Source organism: Lethenteron reissneri, chromosome 49 (genome assembly GCF_015708825.2).
Source record: "Lethenteron reissneri isolate LAM-NWPU_2019-01 chromosome 49, ASM1570882v1, whole genome shotgun sequence".
Classification (NCBI taxonomy): domain Eukaryota; kingdom Metazoa; phylum Chordata; class Hyperoartia; order Petromyzontiformes; family Petromyzontidae; genus Lethenteron; species Lethenteron reissneri.
In genome coordinates, this window is record NC_083827.1 from 10,812,322 (window position 1) to 10,832,112 (window position 19,791).

At 52.3% G+C, this 19,791-nt stretch overlaps 1 protein-coding gene across 1 annotated transcript; it reads left to right on the top strand.

The window, feature by feature from the left end:
- Positions 1 to 254: 254 nt before the first annotated feature.
- On the top strand, positions 255 to 19,014 carry LOC133354801 (lysosomal protective protein-like). Its single transcript, XM_061571931.1, has 11 exons — positions 255 to 599; positions 3,595 to 3,706; positions 4,237 to 4,374; positions 5,568 to 5,726; positions 7,475 to 7,566; positions 8,689 to 8,773; positions 9,918 to 10,088; positions 10,484 to 10,617; positions 13,562 to 13,724; positions 14,485 to 14,574; positions 15,478 to 19,014. The coding sequence occupies exons 1-11, from the start codon at positions 430 to 432 to the stop codon at positions 15,559 to 15,561; spliced, it is 1,398 nt and encodes a 465-aa protein (XP_061427915.1). The 5' UTR covers positions 255 to 429; the 3' UTR covers positions 15,562 to 19,014.
- The last annotated feature ends 777 nt before the right edge of the window (positions 19,015 to 19,791 follow it).

A 19,791-nucleotide genomic window follows, 5' to 3' on the forward strand; every position in this document is an offset into this window, starting at 1 on the left:
TTCGCCCCGACACCATGCCGATTGTTGAACTAGTTCTGGGTGAAGATGACGTCGCAACGATCCCAAGTTACTCGTTCGGTAGAGATGACGTCACGCCCATCGTTTCGACCCCCTGCGATAGTAACTCGTTCACGTGGGGGGAGGGGTGCGACGATGACGTCACGCGGAACCTCCTCCACCCCGTCGTACAAAACAGCCGCGTTCCGCGAAGATGACGTCACACGTACACGTGACGTCACCGAGGCGGAAGACGGTAGCGAGAAGCCGGCGGCGGCGCTGTCCCGGATCGACTGCGGGAACGAGGCGGGCGGTGAGGGGGTTAGTGGTGGTGGTGTTGTTGTTGTTGGTGGTGTTGGTGTTGTTGGTGGTGTTGTTGTTGGTGGTGGTGGTGGAGGAGGATTGACCGCGCTCATCGCCACGAAGCGAGCCATGGAGCTGCCGCCGCTGCTGCTTCTGTCCGTCGTGCTGGCAGCGGGGGCCGCGAGAGGCGCCCCGGCAGCGGACGCGGTGAAGGGGCTGCCCGGGCTGGAGCCGCAGCCCGAGTTCGCGCACTACTCGGGGTTCCTGAGCGGGGGCCACGGGGCGCACCTGCACTACTGGTGAGGGGGGGGGGGCACGGGGCGCACCTGCACTACTGGTGAGGGGGGGGGGGGCACGGGGCGCACCTGCACTACTGGTGAGGGGGGGGGGCCACGGGGCGCACCTCCACTACTGGTGAGGGGGGGGGGGGCACGGGGCGCACCTCCACTACTGGTGAGGGGGGGGGGCCACGGGGCGCACCTCCACTACTGGTGAGGGGGGGGGGGGCACGGGGCGCACCTCCACTACTGGTGAGGGGGGGGGGCACGGGGCGCACCTGCACTACTGGTGAGGGGGGGGGGGCACGGGGCGCACCTGCACTACTGGTGAGGGGGGGGGCCACGGGGCGCACCTCCACTACTGGTGAGGGGGGGGGGCACGGGGCGCACCTCCACTACTGGTGAGGGGGGGGGGGCACGGGGCGCACCTGCACTACTGGTGAGGGGGGGGGGGCACGGGGCGCACCTGCACTACTGGTGAGGGGGGGGGGGCACGGGGCGCACCTCCACTACTGGTGAGGGGGGGGGGGGGCACGGGGCGCACCTGCACTACTGGTGAGGGGGGGGGGGGGCACGGGGCGCACCTGCACTACTGGTGAGGGGGGGGGGGGCACGGGGCGCACCTGCACTACTGGTGAGGGGGGGGGGCCACGGGGCGCACCTCCACTACTGGTGAGGGGGGGGGGCACGGGGCGCACCTCCACTACTGGTGAGGGGGGGCCACGGGGCGCACCTCCACTACTGGTGAGGGGGGGGGGCCACGGGGCGCACCTCCACTACTGGTGAGGGGGGGGGGCACGGGGCGCACCTCCACTACTGGTGAGGGGGGGGGGGCACGGGGCGCACCTCGACTACTGGTGAGGGGGGGGGGGCACGGGGCGCACCTCCACTACTGGTGAGGGGGGGGGGGCACGACTCACGCTCGCCACTCACCGCTCGCCACTCACCGCTCGCCACTCACCGCTCGCCACTGAAGCTCACCACTCACAACTCACCACTCACCACTGAAGCTCACCACTCACCACTGAAGCTCACCACTCACGCTCACCACTACCATTCACCACTCACGCTCACCACTCACCACTCGCGCTCACCACTACCACTCACCACTCACGCTCACCACTCACGCTCACCACTCGTATGCCTGTCAACCCATGCGGCTCGCCCCGTGTTGTTGTACAGGGAAGTTGAGTGTTCAGGTCCATACGGCGTGCAGCCGTTTCAATGCGGGCAACGAAAATAGTCTTTGTCTGATTTGTGTTTCTCCCTCGTGATGGGACTTTGTAAGGTGAACGTTGAGATGTATAAGGGCGCAGTGTGATCAATAAGGTCTGAATTCGTCTGTAATAAGATAGGGCACTGATAAGGGATTTCCAGGTATGCGCTCACCACCCTTGAGCACACTCGCACGGACACTCCACTCGCAACCACTGCCACTCACCAGACACTCACAGACACCCACAGACACCCACAGACACTCGCAGACACCCACAGACACCCACAGACACCCACAGACACCCACAGACACTCACAGACACTCACAGACACTCACAGACACCCACAGACACCCACAGACACCCACAGACACCCACAGACACCCACAGACACCCACAGACACCCACAGACACCCACAGACACTCACAGACACCCACTGCCACCCACAGACACTCACCAGATTCACTTGACTTCCCCAATACCTAACACCTCTCACCTGACTCTGACTCCCACGTGACTCTCAGCTGACTCTCACCTGACACGCGTCATTCACACTAAACCCTCACACAAGTCACAAGACGCACTTGCCAGAAACTGACGAGTGAAGTGCCCGTCTCACGGGAAGTGCTGCAGTACGGCACTGTCAAAATCAAGAACCAGGCAATGCATCCGTCATTTTTGTCTCTCCACGTACAGAAAAAGGTTGTGATCAAAAGAATACACTTGTATGACGACATACACGTCCATTCAAATCACGCGGAATAATAATAATAATGTAATAACAACAATAATAATAGTTTACATTTCGAAAGCCTCTTTCACCCCGGAGGTCACAAAGCGCCGATCTCGTCAGATCTGGTGAGCCAAGCAGGGCACGTGATGCAACGTGTGGCGACACTTCTGCTTTCCATGCCATGCGGTTTATACAGAGGAGCCATGCCCTCAACAATCCCGTGGTACAGCATGAACAAGGCGAAGTTCCCCCCGTAGCCTGAACAGACAGTCGGGTCAAGTGGTGTGAGCGAGCACTTATTAAGGTCTGAACTGCACACAAGGGGGTGGTGTGGCCACCACCGCCCCAGCCAACTTTGTCTCCTCGGTGATGACGTTTACACACCACACCAGGTACTCGGTTAATGCTGATTGGACTGAAGGTTCAGATCGTCATTTGTTTGCAGTCCAGGCTCAGATTATTATTTTTTCCAGATGGACCCTCTCCATCTTCAAGATGTTCCAAGGATTTGCCACTGCCTACTTAATCCCCTCTCATCTTACCCTAGTCCCCAACACTCACTCTCCACTCCAGTAATCAACGTCTCCGAACAAAACCTGCAAGCAGCCTTCCCCGCTCAATGCGAGGTCGCGCATTCTCTGCTGATGCCACCCTCCCTCGTCTGGAACTCTCTCGTCCCACAGCCACGCGTACTTGACCCTGTCCCTTTCCAAGTCCAGACTCAAGGCCTTCCCCTCCACCTTTGCCTATGACTGTCTCCAAGAAATAAAACCATTAAAATCGCAGCTCATTGAAAAAATTGAAATAATCCCCATTTAGCCCACGCGATGTTCCTGTCCCACTTTTTACACATGTTATTGCACGCTTTTATCATCATCATCGTAGTGAGAGTAGAGCACATTGCAACATTGTAATGGGTGAGATTAATGCAAAGTAGGTAAAATGTGCGTAGACGAATGGACGATTCGGACATAAACACAACTTGTTTCACATTTGTCTCACTCCCGTCACACCCACTGCCCCTTATCTGCTGTCTGCCCCGTGCCGTCTCCATCCCCGATGCCCCAGGTTCGTGGAGTCGGCGCACAAACCAGCGAGCGACCCCGTGGTTCTGTGGCTGAACGGCGGGCCCGGCTGCAGCTCCGTGGACGGCCTCCTGTCCGAGAACGGGCCCTTCCACGTGCGTCCTCGTTGCTGTGGCGGGGGAGGGGGTAGGGGGTAGGGGGTGCAGTCGTTCCGTAGCATGCTTACAAAGTGAGGTTATCACACGAGGGTTTTTTCACAGTTGTGCTGTATAGCTTGCTGCGAGGCGTTTTTTAGGGTTTTGCCGCATGTTGACCGGAATGATTTCACTCCATGCACTGGGAGCTTCTTCGGGCACATGGAAGCGAATGGTCCGCCATCATGCCGCACGACATGAGGGTACAACATGAGGGTACAACATGAGGGTACAACATGAGGGTACAACATGAGGGTACAACATGAGGGTACAACATGAGGGTACAACATGAGGGTACAACATGAGGGTACAACATGAGGGTACAACCTGTGGAAACCCATTGCAGAGCTAATGTGACAATTAATTCGGATACAGAGTTTCAGTGGTGCTGGGTCATTGCCCTGATGTGGCCATCATGAGCCGCCTAGGCCCCCCCCACTCCTGGGTCCGACGACGCGGTGCCAGAAGGGGCTGTGTGTGCCTGGCCCCAGGTGAACGACGACGGGCGGACGCTGTACTACAACAACGACAGTTGGAACAAGGCGGCCAACATCCTGTACCTCGAGTCTCCCGCCGGCGTGGGATTCTCCTACTCCGACGACAAGAACTACACCATCGACGACGACCAGGTGACCAAGGCAACCACCCTCGCTTCACCAGCGGCGCTGCAGCGCTGCAGCGCAAGGGGTCTTGCTGCGATTCACTCACCTGGCCACCACGATTCGATTGTCATCGATTCAGACTCGCAATTCAAGTACAAATAACATTTGGCTCATTGTCAACCCACTGCTTGACGAAGACCTCCCCACGTCGTGTTAGTCATGAGGTTGTTGACCATACTTCACCTCGCTGGTCACTGCGCGTTGGTCAGGAGGAGGTGCTCGGGGCCAGTTCAGTTGTGGTTCAAATATCACTCCCAGCTTTGAATTATTTCAAATATTTATCTTCAACAAAGTTTGTTTGTCAAAGGACTTGATTTAAATTGATCTCACGTGCGGGTTATGATATTGCTTTGTGTGTTTATTTAGCTGTATTGTTTTTACAATTTACTTGTCAGATTACAGGCATATTAGGTTGGTTCCGTTGGTTAGTAAGTGAGTTTACTTTGCTCTTTGGTTCTTTCAGTAAAGTCACGTAGGTAGAAAATATAATAGATCACAATTTTTCTTAATGTTGTGGATTCACTCTTCAACACACCGGTGGGCTAAAGGAATGAACTATTTGTCTTTTGTCAACGTGGAACTTTTTTATTGATTGGCCGTGTCGAGTGGTGGAGGGTTGCTACACATTTATAAATAACGCGATCTAACCCAAAAACCTTTATTATGAATCGCTCTGGCTTGTTAATGGCGATGATTTTGGCATAAAAACTACCATGGAGCACCACCGATTAGCACGGTTGGCTACGTACAGTGCAAAAGAAGTTCAATATGCATACAACGGCAAAGATCCCCTGTATAGTTTAGAGACTGTTATGACAAGTGCTGTTAATGAGCACCTATGAAGGCTGGCATGGCACACGAGGGGTGGGTGACCAGCACCACGCCCGGCCGCCTTCGTCTCCCTAGTGGCGATGTTTACACACCGCACCAGGTGCTCATTTGAGACTGAGTTCACCGAGGGGAAGAGGCCCTGGTGTTGGCCGTGAGCGGGAACTGAACTGGTCGCCAGGTGCGTAGTGCGGTGCGCTAACCGCTACACTACCACTCACCCACAACATACATAAATACAACTCAAAACCCATGTAGATCATTGTATTGGCAAGGAAAACCTACGTTTCAGCGTTGTACGTTTTGCCCCCCCCCCTCCCCGTTGTGTTCAGGTGGCCGACCGAAACTACGCGGCTCTCCAGGACTTCTTTGCTAAGTTCCCCGAGTTCTCGGGCAACGATTTCTTTATTTTTGGGGAGAGCTACGGAGGCATCTACGTGCCGACCCTGAGCCTGCGCGTCGCGACGGGCGCCGCCAAAATCAACTTCAAGGTGACAACAGCAGACACGCTCCAGTTTTCGTTCCGCTCCGGCAGGTGTTTTTTTGTGTTTTTCCTTCCAGGCCGCAAGAACAGGTTGGAGCGCTTTGTGAAAGCTGAACTTCGTAATGAAAAGCAACGTTCCAATGTGCCTGAAATGATTAATCAGCTCATACCACCGGCTATGACATCCATATGTCGCCCGCACCTCCAATTAGCACGGTTGGCTACGTACGGTGCGAAAGAAGATCACCATAGATCAGAAACACAGTTGTAAACACGAATAAGATTAGAAAAACTGATAACTACACGACAAAACGGAGAGACATGCTTATAGTTACAATGATAGATGGATCGAGGAGCAATTTGATTGAAGAACATACACAGTTTATGGCATAATACAACATTTTAACACGTAGGCTTCCGCGACCAATATGACTCTCCAACACACAAGCGGCGTGCTGAAGTGGTAACTAATTGGCACGTCTTGTTTTAAGTGACTAACCTTACTGATTAGCTGCGTCGTGTGACGGCGGGTTTAATGGCACATTTAATATTTACGCGATCTAACCCAAAAAAACTTTAATTAGCATTCAAAGTGTTAAGAAACGTAGAGAGTGGGCTTGAGCAGCGGCCGCTGTCTCCGGCGGAAACAGAGCGACGATGAAATCGGCTCGTGTGCAGGTGCCTGGTGGAGTCTTACATCGCGGGATCGTGAGCATTGTTGGCGGATTTGGGGAAGTCTTCATGCAGCAAGTGGACTGACCGTGGCTGACGACGATAATGGCAGTGGGGGTGGGGAACCTTTTCCTTACTCAGGCCCGAATAAGGCTTTTAGATAACCTTTGGCGGGCCATTCATTAACACGTGCATACCCCAGCCACTTGTGTCACTGTGGGAGGGATATAAGTGACTGAGTGGGCTAACATTAGAAACAAGTGTGGCCAGGATGAAAATATTGCCCTCTGGCACCCGATTAGTACTGATAAGATGCTTCCAGTGATGGGGAAATATAATTTTGCAGGCCGTTTAAAGAGTGGTTGGTTTCTCTGGGCCATGAACCCGTTGAGACGTGTAGGCCGTAGGTTTTCTGCCCCTCTTGTTTGTGAAAACAAACAAACAAAAGCATTTCTCATTCATTCATTAATACAGTGCTTTATTGATAAGGCAGGCGAGAAGCCCATTGAGACTTAACGTTCTCGTCTTCACTCCTCGGAGGCTAAGCAAGTTTTGGCCTGGTTATTAAATGATGCGATTCTGCTTGGGAATGCCATGTGTTGTCGGCTTGGACCGTGAGATGACCAGGAGGTGGCAGTAGAGCGGTGTATTTGTCAATCGCCGTGGAGCTTTGAGTCTCCCCGAGGTAGTTTTTATTGGCTTATATGCCACTCGTGGAATTGGCGAAAACATTCCAATGCAAGATTCTTCTGAAACAGTCTTGAGACTTGGTAAGTATTTCCTGGATAAACAAAGGATTGTTGTTATAAAATAACAAACAACATACCGTTACCATGTATGGGTACTCTCACCCCCTGCCTCCACCTGTCCCGTTTATCCGCTACCATTCCACCCACTGCAGTGATGCGAACCTTTTGCTCGGTCTACTTACTCTCCATGATAAAATGTACGTCCTGCTATCGCCTGCTTCTTTGCTTCGTGCGCGTCTGGCGACGCGTCCTTGGCTGGGTCAACTGTGCCAGACGATTGGAGTCGAGACCAACGCGCAAACGCTCCGCCCGTTCCCCCCCCCCCCCCCCGCAGGGGTTCGCGGTGGGGAACGGCCTCTCAAGCTACGCCATCAACGACCAATCGCTCGTCTACTTCGCCTACTACCACGGCCTGTTGGGAGAATCGTGAGTGTGTGTGTGCGCAGCACGCGTGGTGCCCACACTCCGTTCAGGCACCACGCGCGCGCGCGTGTGTGTGTGTGTTGAACATCTTATGCACCGTACATAGCCAACCATGCCAATTGGAGGTGCAGGGGAAGGACAATAAACTAAACACAAAAAGCAGTTCTAAAAAATTGAGTGTTCAATCTAGATGACATAAAAGTGCATAGTGCCAGAGGCTTTCTCATATCGCAAGGCAGAGCATTCCAGACAGCCGCTGCGCGCGATGCAGTGACCATCTTTGCTTGATGGTTAGCAACAAGCCACTGCAAGGAAGACCGGAGCTCTCTATATCTCAGTGGGCCTTACCTGGTAAAATAAAAATAGTTTAGTTACATTTTTCCTGGGAATCTTTACGTGGCTCTCGGCTGCTTTTGAAGCTGGCAGTGTCTTGTGCCTCGAGCGTTACCGTGTTCTCCAGATTAGAATGTCGTCCGAGAATAAGATGATCTCCAAACATTTGAGTAATTTTTATAAAAAATGACCATCTAGAAAATACCGTGTCCTGGGAATGTATGTATGCTGAACTTCTTTCGCACCGTACGTTGCCAACCGTGCTTATTGTACCAGGGGAGACAGTAAACGAGCGTGAGAAATATAAAATTCGGAAATATCGAGCGGACACTGGAGAAAAAAGGTTCGTCGTGTGACATGAAAAATACGGTGATGGTGGAAGTGGCTGTGTGGTTGCGTTAACGTTGTTGACTCTGCCCGGTGCCAGTAGAGCTATTCAAATCTAGTCAGACAAGTAATGGTGGGATTGACCAAGGTGGAAATAGAGGCCACGTACTGGATTATAAGACGCACCAAGCAGCCTGGTTTTGACCCCCATCCACGGCTAACACGAGTGGCATCGTGATATCTGAGCCGGTTCTTGGCGTCCCCTCGGTCGACTCCGCGTCTGTCTCCCCGGTGCTGTCAACTCTGGGGAGGCGGCCGCGGCCGGGGGCGGCACCGTCCACGCCGCCGCCTCGTGTTCCATTCTGGCCTTAATAGGTGCTCGCGAACAGCACATTCCGTGCGAGCTACGCGGGAGATCTTCCCGTTTGTCCCTCGCATGCCTGCATCCCTCCACCCCCCCCGCAGGCTGTGGGCAGACCTCAACCGCTACTGCTGCAGCGGCGCCAAGTGTAACTTCTACAACAGCTCCTCCAGCGACTGCAAGGAGGCGGTGAGTGGCACCTCCACGGCCCCCTCCGCGCTCGTCACGCTCGTCACGCGCTCGGACAGCGGCCACCTTTTCCCCACTGTCGACGGGGCATCGATCGAGCTCGTCAATGCTGGCCACGGTGGCACACGCCAGAAAATGTTTTTTTTATTGAAATATTTTTTTTCCAGGTTAATTCTTTCGCAATGTATGTATACACGTTGAACTTCTTTCGCACCGTACATAGCCAACCGTGCTTATCGGAGGTGCGGGGAAGGACAACAAACAAAGCACAAAAAGCAGATCTAAATAAAAGAGTTTGTTAATCTAGATGATTTAAAAGTGCATAGCTCCAGTGGCCTCCTAATATCGGAAGGAAGAGCGTTCCAGTCGGCCACAGAAGCGCATCCGAAAGCGCGCGATGATGCGGTGACAGTCTTTGTTCGATGGCCAGCCAAAAACCGCTGCCGCCGCTGCGAGGGTGGCCGGAAGTCGCAGGGTGGTTCATGCTCCTTGACGAGATCAGCAAAGAGGTCCAAAGGTACCTGGTGCTTTTGAGGCAGGGTTGGTGGGCCACACAGAGATCGATATGTGCCTTGTCGACTTCTAGCGTAAATGCGGACTTGGGCTGAGCCAGACCACGGCGCCATCATTTGCGGTTGTGCTCTCAGAGGGCAATCCTCCTCCACAACGATGTGCCGTCACAGGGCAAAGAGACGCCCACACTTGTTGGCCACGAGGTGGCAGTACAGCAGATGGGTTTCTGGACCCTGTCTGTGGCCTTGTCGTTGTTGTCGTCTCGCACACGTGAGTCCTTCCCCGGGTACAACAACTCAGTAGATTTACCCATACATGCTCGTGCGGAACCCTCATGAAAAAAAAAAGAGTCATGAGTCTTGGTGGGTAAATAAATGTCATGACCCTTGCAGTGTAAACCGCGATGCTTGCAAAATGGAGCAGTTCCTCTGCTTTGATTCTCGCTCATGTTCGTGACGACGACGATGGTGATGATGATGGTGACGACGACGATGGTTATGATGATGATGGTGACGACGACGATGGTGATAGTGACGACGATGACAATGAAGACGGTATTGCTGGCGGTGACGATGCCCGCGGACGTCTCCGACTCGCTCGCCAATCTCCCCCGTCGCCCTGGCCGCCCCAGGTCATGCGGACGTTCCACGTCGTGTACGAGATCGGCCTCAACGTCTACGCCCTGTACATGGACTGCGCGGGCGGCATCGGCACTCGCAGCGCTCGCTACCGCGCCGATATGAGCCACCTCTTCCGCGCCTACAGCCCAGTGCTGCCCCTGCTGCCGCCGCATCGTCAGTCGGTCAGGCACCCGCCCGCTCACCGACGCACTTTCTCACCGACCCGCAGGGCCCCCATGCCATGTCGAAAACAAATCGCGCCCATGCTGTGTATCCAGCCGGGTAGACTCCCACTCAGCCCCACGGTACAGACCTAGAATCACAGCACTACTGCGCTGCGTCAAGCCAGGAAGACACCAACCCACCGGCTCTGCTCACGATAGATCTAAAACTAGAACGCACCTATGCTGCGTCCCACCGATCAGGTACCCACCCACCCCTGACTCCATTAGATCAACAAGTACAACACACCTGGACCTTGTGTCTATGCGGTCCTACACTCACGCGGCGGCTCACAGCAGCTCTGAAAGTGAACGCGCCGAGTTGACACGGCTGACACTCGACTCCCGTATTGCAGGTGGCTCCGGGAGGAGGTCTCCGGGGCGTCCCGCCCTGCCTCAACGGCACCGGCGAGACCAACTGGATCAATCAGCAGAGCGTGCGTGCCGCCCTGCACATCCCAGATGGCGTGCAGGCCTGGCAGTTCTGCAGGTGCCGCCCCCTTTCATGCGCGCGCACCCTTTCATGCGCGCGCACGTGTGTGTGTGTGGGTTGGGCCCAGTATGGGGAGCAGTAGTGTAGCGGTTAGCGTGCTGGGTTATGAACCCGGCGACCAGAGTTCGATTCCCGCTCACGGCCAACACCAGTGACGATTATCTGAACCCGTCCCGTTGCCTCCCCTAGGTCGACTCGGCCTCAAATGTGTACCTAGTGCGGTGTGCAAACATCACCACTGGGGAGACAAAGGCGGTCGTGTACTGTACCAGCTATAGGTGCTTGCTAACAGCACTTGCCCCAACAGTCTGTTGAGGCTATACTGGGGGATCTTTGTTTTTTAAATCCTTTATATTAAGTTCGCGTGCTTGCTTGCTTGCTTAGGACCGTGCAAATCTTTCGGTCGTTTTTTAACCCACTTCCCGTGATCCAATCGAGCTGACATTTTCCACACAGACTCGTTGTGCCAGACAATTATTGTTCGTGAAAAAAAATTCCCAAAATGTTACACTTTTTAGGCAAAATGTTTTTATTTTACATATATTTAAATAGAACGCATTCATGGTTTTGGCTGAACGTCAGAGTGTAAGAGCCCAGAGCGTAACCCCTCCACAGGCCGTGGTGGAGTAGCGCAGTTGGTAGCGCCCTCGCTTCCCATGCCAAAGGTCGCGGGATCGATCCCCGCGTCCTCCACAGGCAAATATATTTTTAAATCCTTTATATTAAGTTCGCTTGCTTGCTTAGGACCGTGCAAATCTTTCGCTCGTTTTTTAACCCACTTCCCGTGATCCAATCGAGCTGACATTTTCCACACAGACTCGTTGTGTGTGACAATTAATTTTCGTGAAATTTTTTTTCCAAAATTTTACACTGTTTAGGGAAAACAAATTAAATATTTAATTACCAATTGCTGAATACTGGCAGACAATCATCTGACCCATAGATTGCAGCCATCTCAAGCCAGAGGACGAGAGAACTCTAGCCGCCACGCATATAAAGGATTTAGAGTGAAAAACTTTGTTTTTACGGGTTTACTTGTTTTTTGGGCCCAGTGGGGAGCGGCTTGCACGCCGCACTACGAATCCGGCGATCCGAGTTCGATTTCTGCTCATGACCAATACCGGTGGCGAATATTTGAACCGATTCGGCCTTACATGAGTACCTGGTGCAGTGTGTGAACATCAGAAACATGCGTTTAGAATGTTTGGCTCCTATACATTTCCGCATGATAAGCCACTTTGTTGAGCTATCATTTGTGGTCAGGTCGATTTATCAGCACTGGGGAGACAAAGGTGACCAGGCGTGGTGCTGGCCACCCACCCCCTCTTGTGTCCCAACAGTCTGTTCATGCTTAAATGAGTACCTGGTGCGGTGACTTGGACAAGCGGTAGTGCAGTTTCCGACTGTTGTGGAGGTTTGCGGTCCGAGCCCAGAGGCCATCCTGTCCACTACAGCGGGCGTATTAACCTCAACGACTACGTGCCATCCGCTTCGTTGTGGATATTAAACATTCAGTGACATCTGAAAAAGGATAGGCCACGTGCGCCGGCGTCCACGGTCAAAATCTGTACTTGTTGGGGAAAAACCACCTCTCAAAATCGCCTGCAAAGCGTTCGACTTGCAGGTGTGCACCGCCAGGCCTGGCTGTGTGCGTTACTGACGGCTTAACAGGGCCACACGTTGACGTGAATAATAATGACGAGGGCTTCTCTTGTACAATCAGAATATTTATTTATCCTGGAGGAATCCCATGAGCTATAAAGCCCTTTTTCACAGACACCCAGTAGGGGCACTGGGTAAGAGCGTCACAACAACAAACAACACAAACACGACAGGAGTGCAAAGTACAAGCAAGGTAAACAAATCGCCCAAACACAAACAAATGAAACTAAAACATCCCCATCCTACCAGGCAAAGCCCACTTAGGTATTAACGTATTGATTGCGGTGTCTGCCCTGTCGCTGTCCTCTCCCCAACACCACGTCCTTCGTGGTGGCTCGCGGCTCGAAGTAGACACGCGGCTCGAAGTAGACACGCGGCTAAGATACTGGCAGTGGTGAGATGGGGGCCACTTTGGAGTGTGGGGGGTCATAGGTTCTCCCACCCCGGCTCTAAGCTATATTTGTAAGCGTGCAAAAGTTATGCGCACGAGCAATGCGAGTTGTGTAATGTTAAGTATTTACGTGGTATATGTCACGTACTTGCCTTCGCTGTAATGCCCACGGTTCGTGGTTAGGATTTGGTGACACGGTTTGAATCCAGCGGCCGCCCTGAATAATACCGCGACTGACGACCGCAACGATGCTGCACGCCGCCATACCCACTTGGCAGTCGACGTTCAAGAACCCCCGGCGTAATGCGCAGGAGAAGGCCGCTGTTTGCTCGTGCCAGGCACTCAATTCAAGTTGTGGTTTATCTTTGCGCGCAATTGAAGTTTACTTTGCTCAGTCGGTGTTAGCTGCTGAGGTCGTCACTGGGTTTTTTTACCTTCCCGTAGCTCCGTTGCGCCCCTGTACCATTCCCATTCTGCTGTCATGTGCTCCGATGCCTCATATATTTAGGGCGATATTTGTCACGTAACATAATGATTGGTTGATTGACACCGCAGGGATTAACCATGGCAATCGCAATGCTCAGCTTTGGAAGCCCCCCCCCCCTCCCTTTCGTCTATTTTCCAAAGTTCTCATAACTACTTTGCTCAGTTCAAGAAGCGCGTCAATGATTACCTATTACCGCCTCAACGGCGTTGTTTTGTTGCTGGCCGCTTGGCATTTTAGTCCTTGGGGGCCCTTTGCTTGGCGACCGTGAGAAAATACAACTACCACCCCACCGGGCCCAAGCCTGGCAACGCTGCCCTCGTGAACGTCGCGGTGGTGAATGACCTCGTGCACGTGCGCCCTAACACCCCCCCCTCCCCCCATCGTCTCCCCTCGGTGCGCAGCGACGTGGTCGGCGCCAACTACGTGCGCGTCTACAGCGACATGTTCGACGTCTACCAGAAGCTGCTGGGCCACGGCCTGCGGGGGCTCGTCTACAACGGAGACACCGACATGGCCTGCAACTTCCTGGGCGACCAGTGGTTTGTGGAAAGCCTGCAGAGGAAGGTGAGCGAGGGTGGAGGGGTTTCGGTAGTAGTATGTGGAGGAGGCTGGGGAACGGCGGTGGTTATCGTGGCCAGCAATTGGATACGTCAGAATCAGAATATGTATTTATACCGGAGGAATCCGATGAGCTATGAAGCTGCACCATGGTCCCACTATAACTCGTGTATGTAAACTAAACGATAAAACTATTTTTATTTCACCAGGTAAGGCCCACTGAGCTATGTATATTTTTCAGAAGCGACCTGGCCACAAATGATAGCTCAACAAAGTGGCTCATGTGGAAATATATAGCAGCCAAATACTCTAAACGCACGTTGATAAAAATATCCACGCCACTATGGGGAGAGAGACACGCAAACTCCAAATACACAGGCATCATGACCTCCTGTATACCAGGCGATGTAGTTAACATCCCGCCACCGTAACGCCCCTTTTGTGGACACACGAGGGCCTCTCTGCGCTGTGGCATGTGTGCCGTATTTGAAAAAAAAATCCTCACGGATTTCTTCACTGGGTAAAACCACGTGGCAACATTGCCCCCCCCTACTGGCGGACCATACCCGTCTGTGAAAGAGGGCGCCCCGCGCGATAGGAACGGCGCGGACACCAAACGCACAAAATGTATTTCTGAAGCTAAGAGTTGTTTCGTAGATGCAGCCGAGAGTGACTCGCCGCGCCGATTGCAATTTGCGCCGCCAAGCGTCTTGCACGTGGTCTTCACGCGAGGCCTCGCTCTGCCCTCCCCTCTCCTGCTCGGCAGAAACTGGCGGCTCAGCGGGCTTGGATCGTGGACGACCAGATCGCGGGATTTTGTCACGAATATGATAGCATCACCTTCCTCACCGTCAAGGTGAGTGCACTGGAGTTGAGGCCGCTCAGCCGTCTCGTGCGGGGCCAACGGCTCAACTCCCGCTGCAGGTGCTGCTGCTGCTGGCGACCTCCGTGGGGAACTGTCAACCAAAGTGGATGTTCATGATCCCATGATATCATTTGCAAGGGGAGGCCATCCCCTGTGCCATTGTCCTAGCCACAAATGTCAAACGGTAAAGGCGCAGCCCTGAAATTCTCACGCCACTGCCAGCAGGAGAGCCTCCGCTAGAGGGGCTCTCTCATGGGAAGCTGTCGAGAGCCACTGTCGAGGGTGTTTGGCCTACTCTTCCATACCGGTCAGACTTCTTGGGAAGAGGTGGGAAGAGTTGGCTGGTGCACCCGTTGATACTGTTCAGTCGACAGAGGCAGGGGGGTTTAAGAATCTGCTGTGCTGTGGGGTCGCACTGTTGACTTCTGGGAATGCAAGTCGAGTGGGCTCATCGTTACATCAGGGCACCATAATCCACTCCTCTAACTCATAATCATCATAATCAGCCCAAATGTCTCCGCTACTGGCACGACTCGGTTGTAGTGGACAAGAGGTTTAAACTAAACTAAAACTATTTTTTATTTCACCAGGTCAGGCCCACTGAGCTATAGAGCTCTTTCAGAAGCGACCTGGCAACAAATGATCGATCAACAAAGCGGCTTCCTCTAAACGCGTGTTTTTCCATGTGGAGGGAAAAACCGGGGGACCCAGAGAAGAATCCACGCAACCACGGGGAGCTCGACATGCAAACTCTAAATATACAGGTGTCAGGGTCTGGATCGATCCCACGACCTCCTGTTTACCACGCGAGGTCATTAACATCTCGTCACCTTGGCGCCTGCTATATATGTGTATATCGGTGTGTTTCCTCTTCCCGTCCGGCGCTGCGTGCAGGGAGCGGGACACATGGTGCCACAGTGGGCTCCGCGGGCCTCCTTCAAAATGTTCCAGTCGTTCATCGCCAACAAGCCCCTGTGATAAGCGGCGCCTGCACCGTCGACAGAAACCTGCACTCGTATTCCCACAAGGCTCCGGGGCCCAGCCGTTGTTGGAGAGCCTTGTCCTCTACTGATTTTGCACATTTCCAAAGCAGTCGATGATGTTCGGTAAAAGTCAGTTGGCTAGGTTTGGCCACAGCTGGCTGTGCAGTTAACATCCCGCCACTGAGTGCCACGGTGACGAGATGTTAACTACCTCGCTTGGTATGCAGGAGGTCATGGGTTCGATCCCGACCCTGACGCCTGCTGTATATTTGGAGTTTGAATGTTCTGCCCGTGGTCGCGTGGATTTTTCTCCTGGTCATCCGGTTTTTACCTCCAAATTTATAAACATAGGTTTAGAATATTTGGCTGCTATAAATTGTCACGTGATAAGCAACTTTGTTGAAATAGCCAGGTCGTTTCTGAAGAAGAGCTACATAGCTCTGGGGCCTTGCCTGGTAAAATAAAAAATAGTTTAGTTTAGAAATCCAGGAACAGATCTCTTAGGCCGTGGTTTTGGAGTTCTTGTGGTTCGCATTCTGACAGTCGGGACCGTTGAGAGTTTACGAAACGATTGTGCACAATTTTCACGTTTAAAATTTTTAATTGCTAAATTATGAGACGTGTGTGCGCACACAGGCACTGACGTTGTGATTGGAGGCACGTGTTGGCAGTTTAAGTTGTCAGAACATGTTACCGATGTCGACAGTGGGAATGGGAAAAATTAAATCCAATCTTAACTGCTCTAATCTATCCTGTAACCTAACACCAATTTTCTTATTTTGCTTATAATCCTTAGCCGCTAAGCTATTGCCTTATCTGCAGCATCTTAAAATTTAACCATCTGTGTTCCATCAAGTCTAATCTGCATTGCTTACTGAACCACGTTCCCTTATTAACAGCCTCATCTACAAACTCTAACCCCACAACCCAAATCTTGAAACCATAACCATTGGCGTTTGATGCCTTAAGTTATAGGGGAAACTACAAACTCCCATCTGGTTATTTCCAGTCCCGCGCGACGTGTGAAGTAAGATTGATTGACGTTATAACTGTTCAGGCAAACTGTGATGACGACCATGAAGGTTTTTTTGGGTTATATCGCGTGAATATAAATGTGTCGTGAAACCCGCCACCACCTTACACAGCCAAATAGTCAGGTTTGTCACATTAACAAAACGTGCCAATCAGTTACTGCTTCAGCACTCCGCTTGTGTGTTGGAGAGTAAACCCACAACATTTACAATTCGAGTACAACGTTTTGCTGGCAATTACAACCAGGCTCATCAGGCGATTAGGCAGAATTGTGAAAAGTACTCCCGTTTTGGTCTTCCTAATTGGCTGTGTCCTTACTAGTTTGCTGTGTCGGATCGTGGCAGGTTTAATGACACATTTATATTTACACGATTAAACCCCCCAAAAAAACCTTTACTATGGATATTTGTCTCGAAAAGCCTACGTGTTAAACTGTGATGACGACGATGGTGATGCTGCTGCTGCTGCACCAGTTTTGGGCTCCCACCAGCCCGGTTATCCCTGGTGAAGCCGCATGGGTGGTGCACGCCCATCTGATGGAGAGAGCGTCGCTGACGAAACCACTGCAAGCGCATTCCAGCGATCAAATGAATCCACCTGCGCTCGCTGTCACTCGACTGGAAAACCCGCGGTGGACTCTTGTGGTTTCTCTAACCGAAGCCGTGAGCCACCAATATCCTTGACCGTAACCAACCCCACCGAGCCCAACTGCAGAACTTGAGCCCCAATCCCGAAAACGTGAGTCTATCCTGACTCAACACCTTTATCCCATAACCCTAACCCCATAACACAAATCCCATAACTCCATATCTAAATCCATAACCCTAACCAAACTCACCAGCCTGACTAAAATGATCTGCATTATTAATACTCAAGTTCTATTCATAACCCCCTGCAACCTTCTATGTTAACCTTACCGCTAGCCCAGAACCCATAATCCTAACCCACGGCAGCAGCGCGAGGCTGTGCGCAGTGGAGGTCGGGAGAGGATTAATGTCTTGACTCGGGCTGTGCAGGTGGGGGGTGGGGAGCTGGGGGCTCTACAAGGGACCAAGTCATTAGTGGACATTCCTTGCTCTGACAGAGGACACAACTGCTGTTTACTTTCAAAGAGTGCTGCTCGAGTTATGAGAGCTGCGCTACTCAGTTACCCAGGTGATCGATTTACTCTGCCGGTTATTGGATCAATTATTCAAATAATCTGACCACACGAAAATGGTTTTGGAAGGGGAAAAATGTCCCACCTCTGCTGCCACGTGTGCTGCGCCATGCTGGAGGTGGTTTGCAGGTTGGGTGGGGACAGAATTCTGGTTGTAAACTTTCAGTTGGGAGGGATAAGATAAATAAATGTGAATCACACCATCGAATAAATACTGCGCATATCGTAATAGTTGCGGGCAGCTCCTGCATGCCGGCATGGCAGCATACAAGCTCAGGTGTTTTTGAACAAGGGGGATTCAGTCGATAGAAGCAACTTACTTTTGTGTTGTGAATTGTTAAGACATTATTTTTATGTGGTGGTGGTGGTGTAAATGTGGGAAATAGTTTATGAGATCACAATCGTGGCACTTATTTGTATGGCGCATGAATGCGTACGAGACATTTATTTTCCTTATGGTGAAATATTTTACCGTTTGCACTCGCTGTCGATTCAAGTTTTGTGAATGTTTCTGTATATATACAATTTCAACTCCTAACACCCACGCCCACTATTCGCTCACTCGTAGAGAGAGAACGACTTCCAGGCACAAGGAGCAAGCGTCAACAATTTCCCGAGATCTGCTGTCCTCTGTCAGGTTCGTTCGTTTCTCAATCCACTTGTCCTGGTGAGGGTCGCGGCTGCAGAATGTTGAGTAGGGCGGTGCAGGCCTCCCTTTCCCTGGCGACAGGCTCCAGCTATTCCTGGGGAATTCCCAGTTCAGCCGAGCGACATTGCACCACTGGCGTCTCCTGGGCCAGCCCAGTATGAAGGTGTTCTCAGCCAATGTTGTCGTGTGTGAGGAAACTGGAGCACCCGAAGAAAATCCAGGGGTGTGAGGGGAAACCACTCGGTCCCGTACAGACAAAACCACGTGGCGTCAACCTGTTTGCTGGACCGGCTTCTCGACGCCCACAGGAAGAAATTCTCGCAACGCTCGTGTGATCCAACCAACCCTGCCTACAGGGCGCTGGACTACAATCGCGCGCTACCACTGCCACCGCTGGGCACACAGGATATGATTACAAAAAATTACTACTTTGGTTAAGGTGTAAATACAAAACAATCCGCGGTGGAATTTATACAAAAATATTTCAATGTAAGTGTAAAGTAATTTCACTTTTATAAATGCAGAATTTTGCTATATTCAGTCGTAATTTTGGTATTTATGATGAACAAGCGTTTTCTTCAATTTAATTAAAACAAATGATGGCCACCTCCCAGCTGCCCCTGGGTTTCGAGGCGACGCACCTCCCGACCACCCCACTGCTGACTCTCCTGCCTGGCCACCACTCAATTCTTTCACCATCAACCGATTTCATCACCCTTTCAATACCATCAACATGCAGAGAGTGTTTTTTTTTATTGAGCCACAACTTATGATCAGTCGCCAAGACCACGATGCCATGCATGTCTGGCTGTGTCGATAGACAGATTTAGACGATGTCATATCCTGTTGTGAGTGTCCCACGCGTCGGGCCTCAAACACTTGCGCTCGGCTCAAGCTCGCGCCACTCGGTGGCTTTCAAAGATGCACGGGAGAGTGGCTGAGCCGTGGCTCGCCTCGGCGTCATGGGAATCCTGAGCATGGCTGGGATCGCGCTCGGAGCCGGCTCAAGTTGAGCGTTGGCTTTGAGCCGGCTCGCTGGAGCCAATGCCAAATACCGAGCTGGCAAAAAATACACGAGCCTTGTTCTGTTGGATGACAGCATAGGAAGCGATGCCGTTTGTGTTGTTTCTCCAAGCTCGCCACGATGCACTGGGTGACAATCGGATTAACTTGCCGGTTCGAATGGACTGCAACTTGGGCACAATTATCCGCATGGCCCCCACAATGCCCTGCAGGGCCAGCCATGGCGTAGGTTGCACACTTGACGAACAAATGTGTTTGACGTTGAATTCGGTCGTGAAGAGTCTTAAAGCAACCTAGTTAGGAGGAGAGTTTGCCACGTATAAATACTATCTTTCCATTATAGAGGGTTTTTTTGGGTTGGA

What these genes read in the sequence shown, in the direction of transcription:
- LOC133354801 (XM_061571931.1), top strand. Translation starts at nt 430, where the DNA reads ATGGAGCTGCCGCCGCTGCTGCTTCTGTCCGTCGTGCTGGCAGCGGGG. An exon ending in CAGGCCTGGCAGTTCTGCAG is followed by an intron (nt 10,618 to 13,561) that starts GTGCCGCCCCCT and finishes CTCGGTGCGCAG; the next exon opens with CGACGTGGTCGGCGCCAACT. An exon ending in TCACCTTCCTCACCGTCAAG is followed by an intron (nt 14,575 to 15,477) that starts GTGAGTGCACTG and finishes CGCTGCGTGCAG; the next exon opens with GGAGCGGGACACATGGTGCC.